The 20225-nt window shown below is 34.7% G+C and overlaps 1 protein-coding gene across 3 annotated transcripts in view; it reads right to left on the bottom strand.

Annotated features, from left to right (window-relative positions):
• Positions 1–28: 28 nt before the first annotated feature.
• LOC109102482 (LIM domain-binding protein 2) overlaps positions 29–20225 on the bottom strand; it is a 51351-nt gene continuing 31154 nt past the window's right edge. Inside the window, exons 3-9 of one of the 3 annotated variants that reach the window (XM_042738192.1) lie at positions 19897–20069; positions 16733–16855; positions 13912–13995; positions 11289–11412; positions 8203–8256; positions 7384–7517; positions 29–1886 (exon numbers count right to left, since the gene is read on the bottom strand). In XM_042738192.1, the coding sequence (XP_042594126.1) occupies positions 1656–1886; positions 7384–7517; positions 8203–8256; positions 11289–11412; positions 13912–13995; positions 16733–16855; positions 19897–20069 (923 nt within the window). In that variant the 3' untranslated portion in view covers positions 29–1655. Of the gene's footprint in view, positions 1887–7377; positions 7518–8202; positions 8257–11288; positions 11413–13911; positions 13996–16732; positions 16856–19896; positions 20070–20225 lie in introns of all 3 variants that reach the window. The other 2 variants (XM_042738191.1, XM_042738193.1) reach the window with 2 other exon arrangements.

The following is a 20225-nucleotide window of genomic DNA, read 5'->3' as shown; positions in this document are numbered from 1 at the left end:
GAGGGAGCAGAAATATTGTGGCAAAAGGTTTTGTAAGCACAATTTATTGGCACACAAAATGGCAAAGCATACATACAAGACTTTGGATATGACACAAAAACAGCTCTGCTAAATATTTTACAAACTGTGCAGAGTTTCAGTAATACAAGGTTTAAGGTCTTGTCATTTTGTTGGTTTTGGAAATATCTTAGACAAAACACAGGAACAAAGAAACTGATTAATTTAAAAAATATTTGGCTGTATGTCATCATCATCATCACTGTAATATTCTTTTCAGTCATTAAAGCACACCACAACTCTTAAAGGGCCTTAAAGAAACGTTTCCAAATCCAGTGGACAGTATATGACAAAATATTGCAAAAACAAAGTGTCTCTAGCTACAGAAGTGACATAAAGCTGTCTAAACCCGATCACATGATTTATCTTTTTTTTTTTGTATGATTTTTAGATAAAAAGGCTGTTTTCCTGTTAAAAGTAGGGTGAAGCTAGACATGATGAATGTTATTTAAACTCATACAAAGCTAAGGAACAGTATATTTGTGACTGGATTTACAGTAAGCTATATTTAATGTTCTCATTTCTCAGTATGGTGTTCATTCCTGAGTATGAAATCTGTTATTATCAGATAAAAAAAAAGTCAAACAAGTAGTAAACGTCAAAAGAGCTGCCGTTTACGTCAAGGTCTGATGACTTCAGCGGCATCAGATGAAGCAGAAAGCATTTTTATTGTCAAAGTCACAACCCTGGTTACTGTGCTTCCAAATCCATAACCAAAGTCCAACATGACCTCAAAAGTCTGGAAATAAACATGTTACCGATTGCGAAGTGTCATGCAGAAACATATCATATTCCATTATGAAAATAAGTCAATACAGGTAGAGCGATAGATGGACAAATATGCTTTTCATATGTGCTTGCCTGTCCGTAAATAAACTCCTAATCCAGATGTTACAGTACAAGGAGAATACAGAAAAATCACAAATGATTGAAACAACACATCGACTCAGAAATCAAATAGGAATTTTTGAATTGAAGTACAATCTGTACAATCTGTCTTTATTAATACAGTAAGTTGTGGTGAAGGAATGCAAGGCGGTTCACTTTTAATTAAAAGCAGAGAGAAAAAGACAATAGCCAAACGAATTTCCAATAAAAATGCAAATGTTCAGGGATTGGTCTCAGTGGATGCCTCTGCAGTTCCAGTCTCCAGTGAGAAGACAGTCAACATGACCGTCTCTTCAGCGATTGGTTGATATCGAGTGCGGTTGCCAGCTGGAGTCACTATGGAGATGTGTGATGAACTGCGAGACAGGTAGCTTTTTTTACATTGATTATTGGGCTACAGTTGTCCCAAATTAAGGTCTCTTTTAATTCAGATCGCTCACTCAGCCTTGATAAAATCAAGTTCCTCCAAAAGTCACGTTTCTTGTGATGCTTTGTAGCCTAGCTAGATGATTTTGAAAAAATCCAGTGAGCAAATATTGCTGCCAGCGTTTGGGCTGTGAAGTTCTTAAACGTTACCCAAAATAAGAAGGGGAACCATCAGTTTCTGGTGAACATGGATGACATCATTGACACCATGAAATGGGATTTACATCATCGAGGGTAAAAAGTGAGGTCAGAGAGAAAGAGCAGGGCATTGCGCATGTTGTCTCCTACTGAGAGGGCTGCGAGGCCGTACTCTCTGGCTTGCTGTCTTGTCCTGTGGGCGGCTTGCTGTTCCAGGGACCGTTGTTGCCGAGCGCCGGAGAGCTTGTGAAGTCGTCGTCATCGTCCAGGCCGTTGGTGGCATCGTATTGTGTGTTTTCTAGCCGAGTGATCAGACGCTCGTCCTCATCGCCAAACTCCCCGCCCATCAGAGTGGGCTCACCTACCACCATCACATCCTGCAACACATACAGTTCGACAGTTAAACAACAAAATAAGGCAGGTTTCATATATGTGACGAAACTTTGGGTGTAGATGAAGAGAAAACAGACCAACCAGACCCATGCATACGTTAGTGTTTGTTTGGTTTGTTGTTTGAAACCTTCTTATTATTTAGGTTTAGGTTATTTAGGTTTTTATTTAATTTAGCAAGCACCAGTAAAAATGTTTAAATGTAGAGTCGGGTAAATCATTAGAATTCATATTAAGATATTTGTGAATATATTTATATACATTATTTGTAACACTTATTATTTTAAAAAGTAATACATATTAACAAATTTAAACTATTTGCATTTCAATGTTACAAAAATGTAAATAAATATATTGAAAAATATTTCATTAAAAATATACATAATTAAAATATAATATCTAAAAGTATAATATCTACTTTTTAAAATTATTTAAAAACATAATAAAAAGTTATAATATATTAAAAATATATTAAATTAAAATATAATATGTTAAAAATAGATGTGATTAATTGTGATTTTATTGTTTGATTAGGTGCAATTAACTTTGTAAATAGTATTTTAATGTGTTAAAAACTGATGTTATGAATTGTGAATACATTGTGATGAGTTACAATGTTGAGTTGAGTTGTAAAATTGTTTTTTAATGTGTTAAAATAATGTATAAAATATATTCATTTATAATATCTTAAATTAAAATATAATACATGAAATAGATGTGGATTCTTTATGTCAAGATGTGATATATGCAATCAGTTGTGTGATTAATTAGTCACAATATCGTATCTGGAGCTTTGTTCTAGTGCAGTCTTCTGTTCTGTACTTTCTCTCTCTCTATTGAATTCTCAGGCTCAACTGATCAGTGAACTGGAGCACACGCTTCGCTGATTATGTGTGTCGACACACTATGGCATCTTTATCTCTCTGTATACTCCTCTTCTAGCTCCCATTCTATGTACGATTGCCAACTGTCCCATACAGAATTGGCCCGTTTTTAAGGGAACGGAATATTAGATCCATATTTGATCTTTATGAGACAGCATACATAAGTTGGGAGCACACAATCCACATGCGTAAGCAAACACACACAAACACTATTTTCTTTGTGAGAGTGTTCAACAGATAATTTTACTGCCCAGCTTTAGCATCAAGTGAATTTGCATTTAGCATGGTTATAGCTTGCATTAATATCTGTTTTCTGAGACACATGAATGTGGCCAAGTGTATATAAAATGTGCATATCCAATCAGACAGCAATCTAACTGATCAAAATGCAAGAAGTGACTACAAATAAATAGGCTGACAAAATTACTGCAACAAGAAAAATGTACATATGAGACGTGAACAATTGTACTTTGTACTGCTCATCAGAATGTTTTGGATAAAAGCAGAGACAATTTGTCCGCTTTCAGCTTCTTGTGCATTTTTTTCCCCACTGGATGTTTTGCTTTTAATTAAGATGTCTAAAATATATTTTAAAACAAATTACTTGTGCATTTTTCAACTGGATTTGTTGCTTTAATTAAAATGTCTAAAATAAAAAAGCATTAAAAAGCTGAGTATGGTTATAATGAAATATTTATGCACAGTCAAATTCTTTAGTGCTATACTGTAAATTGGCAGAAGTTAAACTGAAATGTGTAGTAGTGTGTGACACTTTAGTATGACATTAAAATTAATTGAATTATTTTAAATAACAGACACAATGAAATTGAATGTCAGTGAGACAAAATTAATGCGATTGCATCTTAAATGCATTTTAGCACATAATTTATTATTTTGCCTAAATTAAATGTGCTAAAAAGCAAATGTGCAAATCAAGAAACTGTGAGTAGTCCAGTAACACTTTACAATAAGTTTCAATACATAACTTTAGTTTCTGGAAGCCTTTACAGAGTTTATAGTATGGTAAAACACTATGGAAGTCAATGGCTACCAGCAAATGTTTGGTTATACATTTTAAGACACACATATATTAACAGTAATATATTTATAAATGACCATTAACCTTGATTAATAAAGCCTGTAAAAAGTAGTTCACGATACCTAATGCATTAACTATTGTTAAACCAACTGAACATTAATCATAAAGTGTGTATTTTCCGTCCCTTATTTTCCTGTTCATTCTCCAGGTTAACTGCTATGAGACTCCTTGCACCCTTCACACTACTGGACCTGTGCTCTCTGCATATCCTCTCTCTTGATTCAGCTCTTTTAAGGTTTCATTTCTGTTTATTTGAGCGCTGACTCTCGTTTCGTCTCGTGAGAGCTGTGGCTGAGACCCCAGAGTCACTGTCAGTCCCTCCCACCACTCTGCTTCTTAATTACTCTCATTCATTAAGGTGGGCTTTTTGACTAAATAACAATATCCACACACTGATTTGTCAATTTGCATAGCTAATTAAGTCATTAGCTGAAATGCTACCGATAAGAAAAAAACGAACACCGCTTGCCAACGAGCCTTGAATTTGCCATCTGTTTAAGAAAGGCAACTGTCGCCCTGCAGTCTGGGTGTTAAACCAGGGGCCAGGATCACAAACGTTAGCACACTCACATACAGACGTGCTCACGCAACCTACAGGTTTCCAGCTGGTGGTTTGACGGAGGGCTCTAATTGCTATCAAATGGAAAGGCTGTCCAGTGCTCTTGTCTAATTAGATGTAGCCTGTGGCTTAACCCACACTGAGCCGCCCACAGCAAAACAAACCAACTACCTGCCGCCCGCAATGACTGGCTCTGCATCCACCTCCATCTGAGCTTGAGGAGCACAGAAAGCCCTCATTTGAGCTGGACATTATTTAAGACTTGGGAAGATGTCCATGCATGTGCAAATCCAGGCACGTTACACATGCATGACTGACCAACTTGTCATTATACTACTGAAATCATAATTCTAGGCCAAAAACATAACCACAAGGGGGCACTGTTGTAATACTGTTGAACACAAGAACCCCCCCCCACAAAAAAAAAAAACCTGGTGGTCACATGATCAGCTCATTGTGATTGGGCTCACGTAGGAGACCGATCAGGCAGCATGCGATGACTGCACAGACAAAGCCAAGTGGCCACACTACATATGTAACCAGCGTGTTCCTCTCCACAACACACGGCGACATTGCTTACAATGAAGCTTGCTGCTTTCGAATGGGGCGTAAAATGGCAAGTGTTGTGACACACACACAGAGGATCTATATGATAATTAGCCCTGGCACAGAGCCAGTTGCTCACACCAACACTTTTCTCTCTGCTTGTGTGAATGTGTCTGGTGCCCTCAGAGTGATGGACGTTGACTAGATACAAGCAGGACAAAATATATGCAATTAAAAGTTACATATATGGAGAGACAAAACTTCCTGAGAGAGAAGAAAAAATTGTGTAAATAAAATATTTCATTTCAGCAGATATGTACATATATCATTTTATATGGCCATATACAGGAATATATGACATAATTTCAAATAAAATACATTTTCATATAATTTCATATAAATTAAATATAAATATAGGATTAGAGATGAGAAATTTTGCTATAAATATATATATATATATAACTAAATTACTAAAAGGTAGTCTAAAATGAAAATAGAAAGCTAATTTAAAATATTAATGAATATTATAATAGTATATATAATTCTAAAATAACCATGATACAGATATATAACTTATAATTTATATAAATTATAATTGTTTTTCATATTTTATATCAAATGTGATAATGAAACATTTAATCATTTATAAGTGTTTATTTTTTTTGTTTGTTATTTATACATCATCTGAAAGCTGAATAAATAAGCTTTTCATTGTTGTATGGTTTGTTAGTAATAGTATAGTATATTTTATTTTTAAAATCACCTTTAAAGTTGTCCAAATAAAGTTCTTAGCAATGCATATTACTTGATATATTTACAGTAGGAAATTTACAAAATATCTTAATGGAACAGGATCTTTACTTATTATCCTAATTATTTTTGGCATAAAAGAAAAATCTAGAATTTTGACCAACTCTTTGGCTATTGCTACAAATATACATGTGCTACTTATGACTGGTTTTGTGCTCCAGGGTCACAAAAATTTTTGTATTTTATAATGATATTAAAAAAATATGTATCAGATACTGAATAAAAAACACTATGTTTGATTGCTATTAAAAAGCTGAGCTGAAAGAAAAAAGCTGAAATAAAGGGCTGATGCAATTTAAAAAAAAAACAATTTTATAAAAAAAAAACAAAAAAAAAGGGAAAAAAAATTTAAACCACAATTTTTTTTTATAGCAATGTTTAGGTTGTGTCACCAAACCATGTAAACAAACAGCTCTGGGTTTGACAGACTGAGCTGGAACACGCGACTGTCTCTCCTCTCTAATCTTCTCTTAGGCATTCATGTATCCCTGAACTCCAGGGGAAAAGCCACGCACTACAAATCCCATCATCCATCTGCAAACAAATTTACCGCCTCACAATACCACTTCCCAAAAACAGCTTCAGCACTCGTGCGCTGTGTGTTTGACCCTGTAGTGAGCGAACTGGGAGAACACATCGACCGCCAGAGTAATGCCTGAAGAGGAAGCCTGGGGGATAAAGAGGCACTCTGGGATAAATGCCTCTGAATTGGGGTTAAACACTGTAAGTGGGTAATATAGGAATTGAAAATGAGGGCTAAGGAGTCTCTCTCTGTGAAGGTGCAGAAAGAGAGTATATTTACTTTGGCATTGGGATTTAATATGCCAAAACATTGTGTCATAACATTGCTATAATGAGTCATAACAGCACTTTAATTTGTCATTAGTTGAGAGAGACACAGATAAAGGGATGGTTCACACAGAAAAATGAAAATTCTGTAATTTAGTCACAAACTTATCTTTCCAATCCTGTATGAGTTTCTTTCTTTCATGGAACACAGAAAGATAAATTTTGTTTGTACTTGTCAATCTTTTCAATACGATTATAATGAACAGGGAATTGTTTTTTCAAGCTTCAAAAAGGATGATTAAGCAGCACAATATAAAAATATCATAAAAGTGGTCCATACGATACATTCTCTACAAGTCTTTGGAAGCTATACGGTAGTTTTTTTATGATAATTTTGTGGGGCTTTTTTTTCATTTTGGAGATTGACAGCCATTTGTTTTCATTATTTGCTTGATGCAAATACATTTTCTTCAAAAAATAATCTTTTGTGTTGCATGACAAAAAGAGAGTCATATGGGTTTGGAACAACATGAGAATGAGTAAAAACGACAAAACCTTTTCATAATTGAAGGAACCCTTCCTAAGCACAGCGCAGGTCATAGGGATATGACTGAATAAGCTCTTGTCACACAGCTATCGCTGTGAATTAAAACTACAGCGCCTCTTTATGTGTTTTGACAGCATAATCATATCCTTAGTACAGCAATCTGAGCAAAATTGTCTTAACGTTTTAAATGGTTACAATGTGTGTACTGTATGTGTGTGTGCAAAGAAGAAGATTTGATGCTTACAGGTACCTGGCTGGTCAGATTGAAGTTGTTGGCAGGGCTGCGTTTCTTCCCGCCAGCGCTGTTGCCAAGGTTACTGTTAGACGCACTGCTGGCGGAGTTCTTCCTCTTTCTTCTCTTGGTCGTGGTCTGTCGAGTGGGCTCTGCTCTCCACAAAACACACAATCAGGCAGACACCCACACACACAAACACACACACACACGCAGATCAAAAATATTAATAAAACAAAAAAAAAACACATCCACACTCACGAACATGCCACAATGCATGCACACAGAGGAAGAAAAAAGACTTTTCCAACATATACAAACACATATGAGTGATTACACAGGGAAAGGTAAAGAAATGCATCTATTTATTTTCTGAGAGAGAGAATCAAAGAGCATTCAAACATCTCCCAAGACATGCACTAGTAAGAGAGAACCTCTGTTTTCATTTGCATAAATGCTCAAGCGTGCACACTGCAGTCTCTGCAGCCAGTCATGCATGTATACTTATATCATTAATGTACAAATGCTGTTTACTTTCAATAAATAGCACTAACACTATCATTAAAATGTGTTTTCTAATTCCTTTTTGGAGGATAAATCCTTAAAAAACTTTTAAGGAAACTAAACAATTTTGATTACATTTTAGCAAATATATAATTGTTTTTTTTAAAACAAAATGTTTTTTTAGAATGACTACTGAAATATCCACCTGTAATATCTCTTTCTATGCTGAGCATTCATGGTTCACACAGAGAGAAAATGTATTTCATGGGTTTCAATTTAGACACAGAATGTAGTTTGCCTATTAGAAGATGATTCAGAAGATGAGACGAGTACCTTTTTTGTGATTTGAGGGGAAAATTTCCGTTTTGAAGTTCTGTGGATGTCCAGCTGAAATCACATCCAAAGCAAGATTTATTTCCCAGATAATACTTATGACAAATCAAGCTGTTATGCATATCTAAGACCAGAAGACATATGCAAATGTAAACTGCAAGACTGCAGCCTTGCTGTCAACAGCAGAAATTTTTGGAACATGCATGGCAAAATCTGTGGGACTCATATATTTGTGCACAAACCCTGTGTGAACATTTCTTGCAGAAATTTTTATCGTAAATTAGATAATTTGCTTAAATGTTTGGGGTCAGTCGACTTTTAGGTTTTTGAAAGAAATTAAACAAACATGACAGTAATAAAAGGTGAACATTATGACAAATGTTTATTGTATTTCAACTGCTTTTGAGTATGAATGAGACTCAGTATGCCTAAATGTTCAAATCGACTGAAAAGTAATAGTTTGTTAATGATGTAAAGACTGTACAGCCATGAATTGTTATTTTATTGATTTAATTTTAGTATAACAATCAAAATATTTGACACATTGTTAGTCATTACTGATGCCTGAAAATGAAATACATTTTCGAGGTTCTTACTAACCACACCCAGGGAGATGTTTCTACATTGTTTGTACATGAAAGATTTAACATAAAGTCAAATATAATAATAAACACACTGTAGAAGGAAATCTGTTTTGATTTTCTGGAGGAGAACCTTTATTTTTATATGCTTATCAGTGCGAGTGTGTGAATGACGTACTAAAACGCCCTTGTTTCCACAGATACACATATACATGTGAAAAAAGGGGCAAAAAAAAACTTATCAGCATATAAACGCAACCTTCTTTCCTTCCTGTTCTGAACACAAACGCTCTCCAGATTTCAAAAGAATGGGAGGAAAGAGGGAAGTGAAGCTAATAAGGAAACGACAATTACAGAAGATCCACTTGGATACGGACTGTGAGAAGGCCAGTGCTGACGACTGGACGGGGGTCATACAGGGTTTCACCCACAGGGAGCGGTTGGATGATGTGTTTCACTCTCATACATGTCATGTTGTCACTGTTTAAATCATAATGCATGATATGTAAACCCGTCATGCGATCTAAAGACAAGTCTAAATCATTATTATTGATTGATTTGACCCCCTGAGGAACCTACATAGACATCAAAAGCTGGAGATATCCACTGATGTCTAATCCTTACTGACACATTCTACCAAATGAGAGTTTTTAGAAAGGATAAGTGAAAGAGAGAATGGCTACTCTAAAACTGACCTGTGACTGCCCTGGTTCTATTAGATACACTACCAGCCCCAAAACTATATGGACACTTGTATATGGACACATTTGCCACACATCACTGCTAAACTGCAGCTGAAACTTTTAAACAGAAATAGACTCTATAGCTGAAACATATTTATCTAAAATAACTTGAATGTACTGCATGTTATGTATGAATCCAGCAGATAAAGTAACAGAACAGAGTGTAATCCTTGAACTGTAATTGTGTCTTAATTTTCATTTTATTTATTTACTTTTTCCTTCTACTGTCTTTCATTTAATGTTTAATCAGATGCTAATTTTAGCACTTGTTGTTAGCAACAGCTGTCAGGTTTTTTTTTATGTATTATTATTGCTATTTGTTTTTATTTTAATTTATAATTGTCTGTTAATGTATTTTAATTACACATAATTATATTAGAATAAAATGTAATATATATATATATGTATAATTAGATAAATATGCTGTGCTCATAAATTTACATGCCCCTTGTAGAATATGCAAAATATTAATAATTTTAACAAAATAAGAGAAATCATGAAAATTGCATGTTATTGTTTATTTAATACTGTCCTGAATAAGCTACTGTATTTCAGATGTACATATATTCTCCACGAGACAAAATAATAACTGAATTTATAAAAATGACCCTGTTTACATACCCTTGAATCTTAATACTGTGTGTCGTTTCCTGGATGATCCACAACTGTCTTTCTGTTTTGTGATAGTTGTTCATGAGTCCCTTGTTGGTCCTGAGCAGTTCAGAAAAATCCCCCAGCTCCTGCACATTCTTTGGTTGAACCCTTTCCAACAGTGACTCTATGATTTTCAAATCCATCATTTCACATGGAGGACAATTGGGGGCAACACAATGCATTAAGAGCTGGGGGTGAAAACCTTTTGAATTGGGTGATCAGGGTAAATTGTACTTATTTTGTCTTTTGGGAAACATTTAAGTATTTATGTAGCTTCTTAAATGCAGTACCAAATGAAAAAAAAATATGATCTTCAACCAAAATAAGAAAAATTTACACATCATCATTATGTTCTTAAGTTTAGTACCTTTTGATATTAATGCATTGTGTCGCCTTCTTGTGTTTCTACCTTTTGTAATAGCTGTGTATGAGTCCCTCATTTGTCCTCAGTGTGAAAAAAATGGACCTCAAAATCATACAGTCACTGTTGGAAAGGGTTCAAATATGCAGAAGATGCTGGAAAACCAAAGACTGTGAAGGAGCTGGGGGATTTTTCTGAAGAACAGCAGGCACTCATGAACAACTATCACAAAGTATAAACAGTTCTGGATCATCCAGAAAACAACATACATTACTAAGATTCAAGGGTATGTAAACTTTTTAACTGGGTAATTTTTTATGAATTCAGTTATTATTTTGTCTTGTGGAGTATATATACAAACATCTGTTATGTGAAATAGCTTATTCAGGAGGGTACTAAATAAAAATAACATGCCATTTTCATGATCCCTCTTATTAAGTTAAAATTATTAAGATATTTTCATATTCTGCAAGGGTTATGTAATCTTATGAGCACAACTGTATGTGTGTGTTTGTGTATGTGTATATATTTTAGTTTGACTTAAGTGTCCAAGTACATTTTGGGGTCACTGTAAAGTTTGCAGGTCTGTTCTAGTCCACCCTGATAGGTCCCACTGAAGTGCTGAATTAGAGCATATTTCCCCAAAGACCACGGCGTCAAACACCCACATCCGTAAAGATCTGATAGAGCACAAATCGCTGCCATTAGGAGTGTCCTGTAATACAGATGACAGTGATTTACTGATACCTGGAGGGGCCACCATTCTTTGCCACTTCTGGAACAGACAGGTCTTTAGACAGTCTCTCGGGCTGAGGTTGTAGGTCTTGTGTCGGGACATTAGCTCTTGCATCGGCTCCAGAATGACACACAACTAAAAGAAACACACACAAGAAAAGTGTTTATCATGTAAAATCACACAGCGGGTGGCGTGAAACTCACAAGGATACACACACACACAAATCATTTCCCACTGACAGGATCGTATCCCAACGCTGCTGTATCCTCTCACTTCCACAGGTCCAGGGAAACAATCTCTGGATCCGGGCCCACAGAGCAGAGCTATTTGTAGTCTGAATGTGAGGAAACCTACAAGCTTCCTAGTCCATCTCACCGGACAGTGGTCTTGTTGCGCCCGAGCACAGGAAACATCCTCGGTGTGGATTTACTGATAAACGCGATGAGACAAATGGAGGTTTTTCAAGCGACGCTAATGAGTCACTTTTACGAGGTATTTTTACAGCACACCAAAGTAAGGATCGTGAGAAATTACCCCGGTGAGAGGAAAAATAATCTTGTTTACAGGAATAACAGTGTGCTACTAAAATCCATGAGGTTGACCTCTCAATTAAATCAGTCAAAAAATTAGAAATGATTCATCTTTTTCAGAGCCCATTGAAATTGTTTTTTCTAAATAAAAGCCACATGACTGTATTTACTATATACTGATCCTGTGCAGTGAAGTATACAGTGTACAAAAACCCTCTGTCCTGTCCAATAGTGTAAAAAAAACAGGCGCAGATTTGGCTGAGGGCACACAGACTTGCTGTTACAAGAGCTGCGTCTAATCCAAATTTAATTCACAATTCGGCTTAGGCCGCGCCGCTGCATTTTAACTCTGCGTTTATAAGCGAAGCTGTGCGTTTAATGCGTGAAACAAACAACGAAGAAAGACACACTCAGTGGGAGAAAAACGGTTGTTCCGAAAACCTTGAAAGGGCCTTTTATTTCTCTCTTCTCCCAGCAGCTCGCTATAAACAAGTTTGTGTTTTGCTGAGCTCGAGCTCAGCGCAGAGAGAGACCCACAATGCTGCACCTCAACCGGGAACGCTCATTAATGTTATGCTAATTTTCTCTGTCCAATTCATTTTCTCTCCCTCTCTTGTTCTCCCATTTGCAAAACGGAGCTGTCACTCACACTGAAATGACGAAAATAAACAAAGCCGCCATGAAGCTGGCTAATAAATTCTGAGCTGTGTTAACAGACACACACACACACACACATTTAGTCACACATAAATCTACAAAATGTACAAATACATAGATATTAAAAAAAAAATCCTTTTTTTAATTTTTATATAATATATATATATATATATATATATATATATATATATATATATATATATATATAATTTTTTCAATATCCACAGTCTAAGGATTAAAATCAGCATACAAAAATTAAATTGCAACATTTTTGTTTGGACATGGTACCAGTGTAATATCATGTTTTTTGGACATATACCACAGTATATCATACTGTACCATAATATCATGGGTTTTTGGACCTCACTTTTTGACTTTAAGATCTTACATTGTCTAACACAATATTTGAGGACCCCCCTAATATATATGTGTGTATGTATATATATATACAGTACAGACCAAAAGTTTGGAAACATTACTATTTTTAATGTTTTTGAAAGAAGTCTCTTCTGCTCATCAAGCCTGCATTTATTTGATGTTGAAATATTATTACAGCTTAAAATAATAGTTTCTCTATTTGAACTTAAAAAAAACAATAATTTATTCTGTGTGAGATGCAAAGCTGAATTTTTCAGCATCATACTCCAGCCTTCAGTGTCACATGTAACATCCATATCACATGATCATTTAGTCATTTAGGACTGATTTATTATGAGTGTTGGAAACAGTTCTGCTGTTAATATATTTGATGAATAAAAGGGTTAAAAAGAACTGCATTTATTCAAAATAAAATAAAAAATCTAATATATATGTCTAATAAATATATTTTCTTTATATTTATCAATTTAACACATCCTTGCTGAATAAAATTATTGATTTTATTTAAAAAAAAAAAGAAAGAAAAAAAAATTACTGACCCCAAATTACTGACCAGTGTAGTTTATATTGTTATTACAAAATATTTATTTTTTAAAAACATAGCTTCTTTTTTTTTTTTTTTTACTTTTTATTCATCAAAGTATCCTAAAAAAGTATCACATGTTCTATATACTGTTTCCAACTTTGATATGAATGAATCATATTAGAATATCATATAATGATCCTAAAAATTCAGCTTTGCATCACAGAAATAAATGATAATTTAAAGTATAATAAATTTAAAAACAATATTTTAAATATAATATATATATTACATTTTATTTCGGTATTTTTGATCAAATAAATGCAGGCACAGAAGAAACTTCTTTCCATTTAAAAATAGGTTTCCAAACTTTTGGTCTGTTGTATTATATAATATATATACACACACCATGGTATTGTTAATTATTAATACCATGGTATTGACACCATGGTATTATCTTCTGATACCATCAACTCACCATGGTATCTCCTCAATACTTTTTTTGTAAGGGAAACCGAACAAATGAACTATTTTTGTTCTGCCTACCCTGAGGTAGTTAAGGGTGAAGTTGGTCAGTCCCATGCGGGTGATGTTTTTTGAGAGCTGCTCCAGGACTTGAGGGTCTTGTGCCTGCAGGTGAACAAAAAAAAGAAGCGTATCACTTTATACAAACCCCCAAAATCCACAGCATGTTATTGACCAAAAGCAACACATATGATGCTTGTTCTTCATGCGTGTTTTATGAGACCCTGAATGTGAGCACATATTCACGCTTGTCAGATCTTTATTTCCAATATCTGAGGGGCTCTCAGTGTCTGGTGTTTGTGGCACTGGATGAGACGCTATTTGTGTGCTGGAGAGATTCCAGTGATGCACTTTATCTGAATCACTGTGATTACACTGAATACAGTTCTGATTCAGATTTGGGGCATTGAATCAGGAGTGTGCTGCAGCTGCTAATTAATATTGATTGACTAAATGTAAATTTAAATTTGATAGTGCATTTCACTATGAATTACAAACTAAAGCTGTTTGTGTACTTACTGGCAAATCATTGACCAGATTCATTAAGTTAAATTGTGTTAAGCAGCATGAGTTTAATAACACAGCAATGACATCAGCCAATCATAGAGCTCCTGTCATTTGATTGAACAGGGCAGAGTAAAATAGCAAAGTAGAGAATCTAAAACGCGGTTCCTCCAGTTTGCTCATATCCTCATTAGCCTTGATCAGATGAGTTTGACTCAATTTCTGTGCAACTTTACCCTTGTGTGAGAATGAGACGATCAAACATGCTGCCGTAACTTTTGCACTATCCCTGTCAAAAATCTTTCAAAGCCCTTTCTCCCTCATTCACTCTCTCTCCCTCTACACCAGAACACAGGGCCCCAAAGGGCCCAATTTAAAAGCATGTGAATTTCACAAGTTGCTGTGAACAAACTTTCAAATTCTACACTGTCTCTGAATCTACAAGGAGGAGAAATGAGTTAAAACTCAAATGTGGTTTAAAGCTCAATATGTTGGTCTTAAAAAAGCAATGAGTCATTAAAAGTTAAGTTTTATAAGGAGAAAATAAAATAAACAAACCCCAGATTTTTAGTTGCTTTTATTTCCTTCATCGCAGTATGTCAGCTGTATTCATTACTCATTACAAATTACTCATTTGACCTTTTGATTGTACTTTTTAATTTTTTTTTCTATCCAAGGCAGCTTTGATATCTCTGAATAAACTGGCTGTAAAAATATTTTCTTCATTTATTCTATAATTATTCTCTCTTGTCAGTAACGTTTACACCAGACGCAAGTGAGACGACAAATGCAAATAGAGCCCAATATAATGATAGAAGGTATTTCTGACCCACTTCAGTGAACTTTTGCTTTGAAACATCCAGTATATAGACAGGGACGTGATTATGACAGTGTCTGGTGTAGACATGTGTTAGGGGGCACTCATGATCTAAACCAAAAATGTTAACTATATTTTTTCTTTTTATTTGAACATTGATGGATGCAACCAAAATATTAAATTATTCATAATAAGTCAGACATTAGTGCAAAAACTAACAATGTACACTACCATAAAAAATTTTAGGGTCCGTAAGAAACAAAAATATTATGCAACACAACTGTTTTCAACATTGATAATTATAAGAAATGTTTGTAACACTTTAGTATAGTAACCACTTCTCACTATTAACTAGTTGCTTATTAGCATGTCTATTATTAATATATTGGCTGTTTATTAGTAGTTATAAAGCATTTATATCCCTAATCCTACAGAATACCTAAACTTAATAACTACATTACTTACTATTAATAAGCAGCAAATTGGAAGTCTATTGAGGCAAAAGTCATAGTTAATGGTTTGTTAATAGTGAGAATTGGACCTTGTGTGTGACCAAAATGTTGAATGAGCAACAAATCAGCATATTGGAATGATTTTTGAAGGATCATGTGACAGTGAAGACTGGAGTAATAACTGATGAAAATTCAGCTTTGCTATCTCATAAATAAATTTAATTAATAATTAAAAACTGTTTAAAGAAATTAAAATAAATTTAATTAATTAAATAAACAAATGTATTTAATACATTTAAAATAGGCTTAATAAACTTAATAACTTTATAATATATTTCATAATAACATTACTGTTTTACATTATTTTTATGAAAATTTATTATATTTAAAATAGTCTTAAAAAAAAAAAAAAAACACAGCCTTGGTGGGCATAACAGACTTCTTTTAAAAACATTAAAAAGTCTTAATATTCCCAAAATTATTTTAGGCTTCGTTATGTGACATTATTAATATCATTATTCATTTCATATATTATAATTAATATATGATTACCAGAAGTAATGACAAAAAAGGCAGAGAGCTCTTCTCTGTGCACTTTGCTGATGTCTGTTTTTAATATGTCATTTTTTTTTTTTATTATGACTATTTATGACAGCAAGAAATCAGGCTGCAAAAGTGGGGGAGCATCATGTAGCTCTATCTTATATTTCTGAAGATCCAGACAGCCTCTCCAGAGGCAGAAACATGTCAAATGGAAATGACCTTTATTGGTACAAGAGTGATATTTAAACTGCCCAAAATTATTTTAGGTTTTCTCACCTTTTTAAACATAAGCTTATCATGTGACATTATTAATATCATTATTGCAATTAATATATGATTACAATAAGAAGTGACAAAAAAGGCAGAGAGTCTGTATCCTGTCCTTCTCTGTGCATTGATGTCTGAGGTTCACAGACTCCATATTTCAATGGTCAACCTTGGTGAGCATAAAATATCTTACACACACACCTGCAACCAAACCATGTGACAGCAGAGCCCTAGGATGGAGTAATGATATCAAACTCACATGCATGGCGAGAATGCTCCGTGGGATAAGTTCCCGATACTGTCTGATGGTGAAGTGCCACGTCTTGATCCTCATCAGATCATCGAATGCGAACTCCAAAATCAACCGGCCCTCCGTACACACCTGAGAATGCATTAAATGTATTAAAGACTATGTCTCTTTCCCATCATGAAGAAATAAGTTTTAGCTCCGAGGGCATCACCTTAACGCAGGTGATATTTTTCAGATTTTATGTCAGTTGGGCTTTTCAAACCAGATGACAGAGTTTTGAAGCCATTTCCTAATGAAAGGTGTTTATGTTGTATACCTGAACCGAAGGCCAACGAAATGGAAATTCTTGAGAAGAGCTTACACAAACACAAAAGAACAAAATGCTGAATACATGCAGAGGTCATAAACCATTAGCAATTACTGAAAAAAATAAAAAAACAGGATGAGAAAAACATTTGGCTGAATTTAGAGCTGTGCTACTCATAGCCCCAATGTTCTGTTGCTGGGGCAACCGGAGGATGAGGAGGAGGAAGAAAGGGAGGGAGAGGAAGGGGGATTGGGAGGTGGGAGCGTCAGCTGATTAGTTGGCATGGCAACAGCAAAGATGTAATCCCGCCAGAGCCACTCTAATCAATGCCCTCAGCACAGATGGTCTCTGGAGGATCAACAAGAAAAGAGGCTGGCGGGAGAGCACAGCGCCATCACATGACCACACTCTTTCACATTCTCTCGCTCGCTCTCCCCACTTTTTTCATCTTCTGTATGCTTCTCCTGCTCTCTGAATCTGTTTTTGTTTGTCTTATTCTTTCTCCAGCTCTCCTTGTTTCCATCCTCCGTTCGGCACTATCTCTCAACAACGTAACATGCTGAGGAAAAAGCAAAGTGAAAATGAAAGCATCTGTCTTTCCCTCTCGCTCTATACTGTACTGCTCCAGAGCTCTGCTTCAGGACGTGTTTTAAAATTAAACTGGTCCAGCCAATCTTTTGAATACTGAAATATGGGTGATTCTTCATGTCCAGTATTGGATATACTATTCTGTTGTTGTTTTTTCACACTATGACCGTGTCATTTCCACCACATCTGAAATTATCATTTACTTTGTCAAGGAAATTACATTTTACAATAACATTTTACATTTATTCATTTAGCAGACGCATTTATCCAAAGTGACTTACAAGTGAGGAATATAACAAGTTATTCATCATAAAAAGAGGCAAATTACATTTTGCATTCTCTTTAGTCTTGATACGGTTAATTTCATTGCTAGCATTTTATTCTAAATAAGCACAATAAAATGTTATTGCAAATTAAATGCTCTGGTAAAAAATTATAACAAGTTGGTTTAAAAGTACACTAACTTTTGAATGAAACTTTATTGGGTAAAAAATTGTTCACAGTTGAAATTTGTATAAAATCTGATATAATTGTTACACAATGAATACTGTAGTTCTCACTGTAAGTTCTCATAGTTTTAAACATTGATAATTTCATAACAGACTTCCATAGATTATGACTGTTTATCTGGCTCTGGGATGGGGTAAAAGTAGATCTACAGATAAATGCCATTTGAAAAGTGCCAAAAATAAATAAATAATGCATGGTAAAATAAAATAATAAAATAAAATAAAAACCATAAAATGCACAAAAAATAAAAGAAACATAACATTAACAGTTCCCAAGACAATTTTACCTTCACATAAAAAAATGAAAAAAAAAAAAAAATTAAATATGTTAGTTTTGATAAAATAAAATAAAATATTTAGATAGATAAATGAATCAATCATTCAATCAACTCCTGGGACATAAAAGTGCCTGTAGATGAAATGAACTACATATATGAATAAAATGTTTTCCAATTGTGTACAAATACGCAGATGACTAAAGTACCTGCTATTATGTTTTTGACCATTTCTCTGAATACAGGACTTGATTAATAAAGTACAGCTGTGATTTTGGAATCAGTTGCTCAAAGACTAGTGGGTCTCCTTTCCTCTGTAATGATAAGTACTCGGGCTCTTGTATGGATTAGAGTGGATTAGTCCATATCAGTGAGTGAAAATAATCCAAAGTGCTTGATGGACAAGGTGGAAACATAAAATCTGTTGATAAGTGGTTTTACCCTCTGATGCATGATGTCCACTACAGCTGAAAGATCTTTAAAAGCTATTTGTAACCACTGAGGGTGTGATGTTACATCCAAACCACCATAGGCCAATGACCTTTGACCCTTTCTCATAATTAGAAAATACGACTGTCCTCTTTATATGTCATTATATTTTTCATTATGACTTTTTATGACAGCAAGAATCCAGGCTGCAAAAGTGGTGAAGCATCAAGTAGCTCTATCTTATATTCTAATACCTCTCCAGAGGCATAATAGAAATACACAGTTATAATGTCAACTGGAAATGACCTTTATGGTACAAGTGATACCATAAACCCTTTTGGTTTAGATCATTGCCAAACTGCATATTAAATCAGTAAAATGCTTAAAAATATGATTAATGTTAAATGGAAATGACTGTATTGTAATTTGATATGAACATTTCTTGTAATTTGAAATGTTTGTTATGCTTGCTTTTGTGTCCTTGTTTAGTGTATTCAGACTGTGATTCTGAAATTAAATCTCACCAACTTGCTTCTATTATTATTATTAGTTTTTACTATGACAAAGAAACTAATCAAAAACTAAAGTATATGACAACACACAGAGTGAGTACTGAGTAATAGATTCATAAAGAGCTTTCTCAGCAGAGTCCAAAGCTGCCAGAAATATTTCACAAGGATTCCTAACGACCTCCATCAGTAAACACAAAGAATAATGGCTGTGATTAAAGTAGTAAATTATGATGCCTGCCATGTTTGTTTGTTCTGTTAGACAGTTTACGGGGTTTATCACAGAGACTGTAAGAACTGAAGGAAGGAGATAACTGTGTCATGTGAGGTTACGATAATGAGCAAAAATGCACAAGGAGAACAAAGAATGCATGTTTTGTTGACAAACAGAGAAACTAAGTGTATCTGCACCTCATGATTTATTCATTCATTTTAAAACATTGTGCCTGTTTAGTATATGGTGTCTCTCTCTCTCTCTCTCTCACACACACACACACACACACACACACACACACACACACACACACACACACACACATACACTCTCCTTCTTTACCTTGGTGAACATGGGCTTGCCGTGTTGCGTGACCATGGTGCACTGATCGCAGTCTACAGTGATGCAGGAGTTGTGGAAGGACTCTTTGGAGTGTTTCAGGATGTAGTAGAGGTCTGACACGCCACCCTCAAATACCGTGCTGAAGTAACGAGGGATGAGGGTCCGGCCGATTGCTGAGGAGGGAAACAAGATGTCATTTACATTGTATTGTATTTTGTTTAATGTATTCTTAAACTGACATGAAATGTCTCTGCGTATCTTAAATTTGCACGGTTTGTTACAGTACATTATTAACAAGTAAGATGTACATCCAAGCTATTTTTTTGCAA

This window comes from Cyprinus carpio, chromosome B14 (assembly GCF_018340385.1).
Source record: "Cyprinus carpio isolate SPL01 chromosome B14, ASM1834038v1, whole genome shotgun sequence".
Taxonomy (NCBI): domain Eukaryota; kingdom Metazoa; phylum Chordata; class Actinopteri; order Cypriniformes; family Cyprinidae; genus Cyprinus; species Cyprinus carpio.
This window is presented reverse-complemented; position numbering and strand designations above follow the sequence as displayed.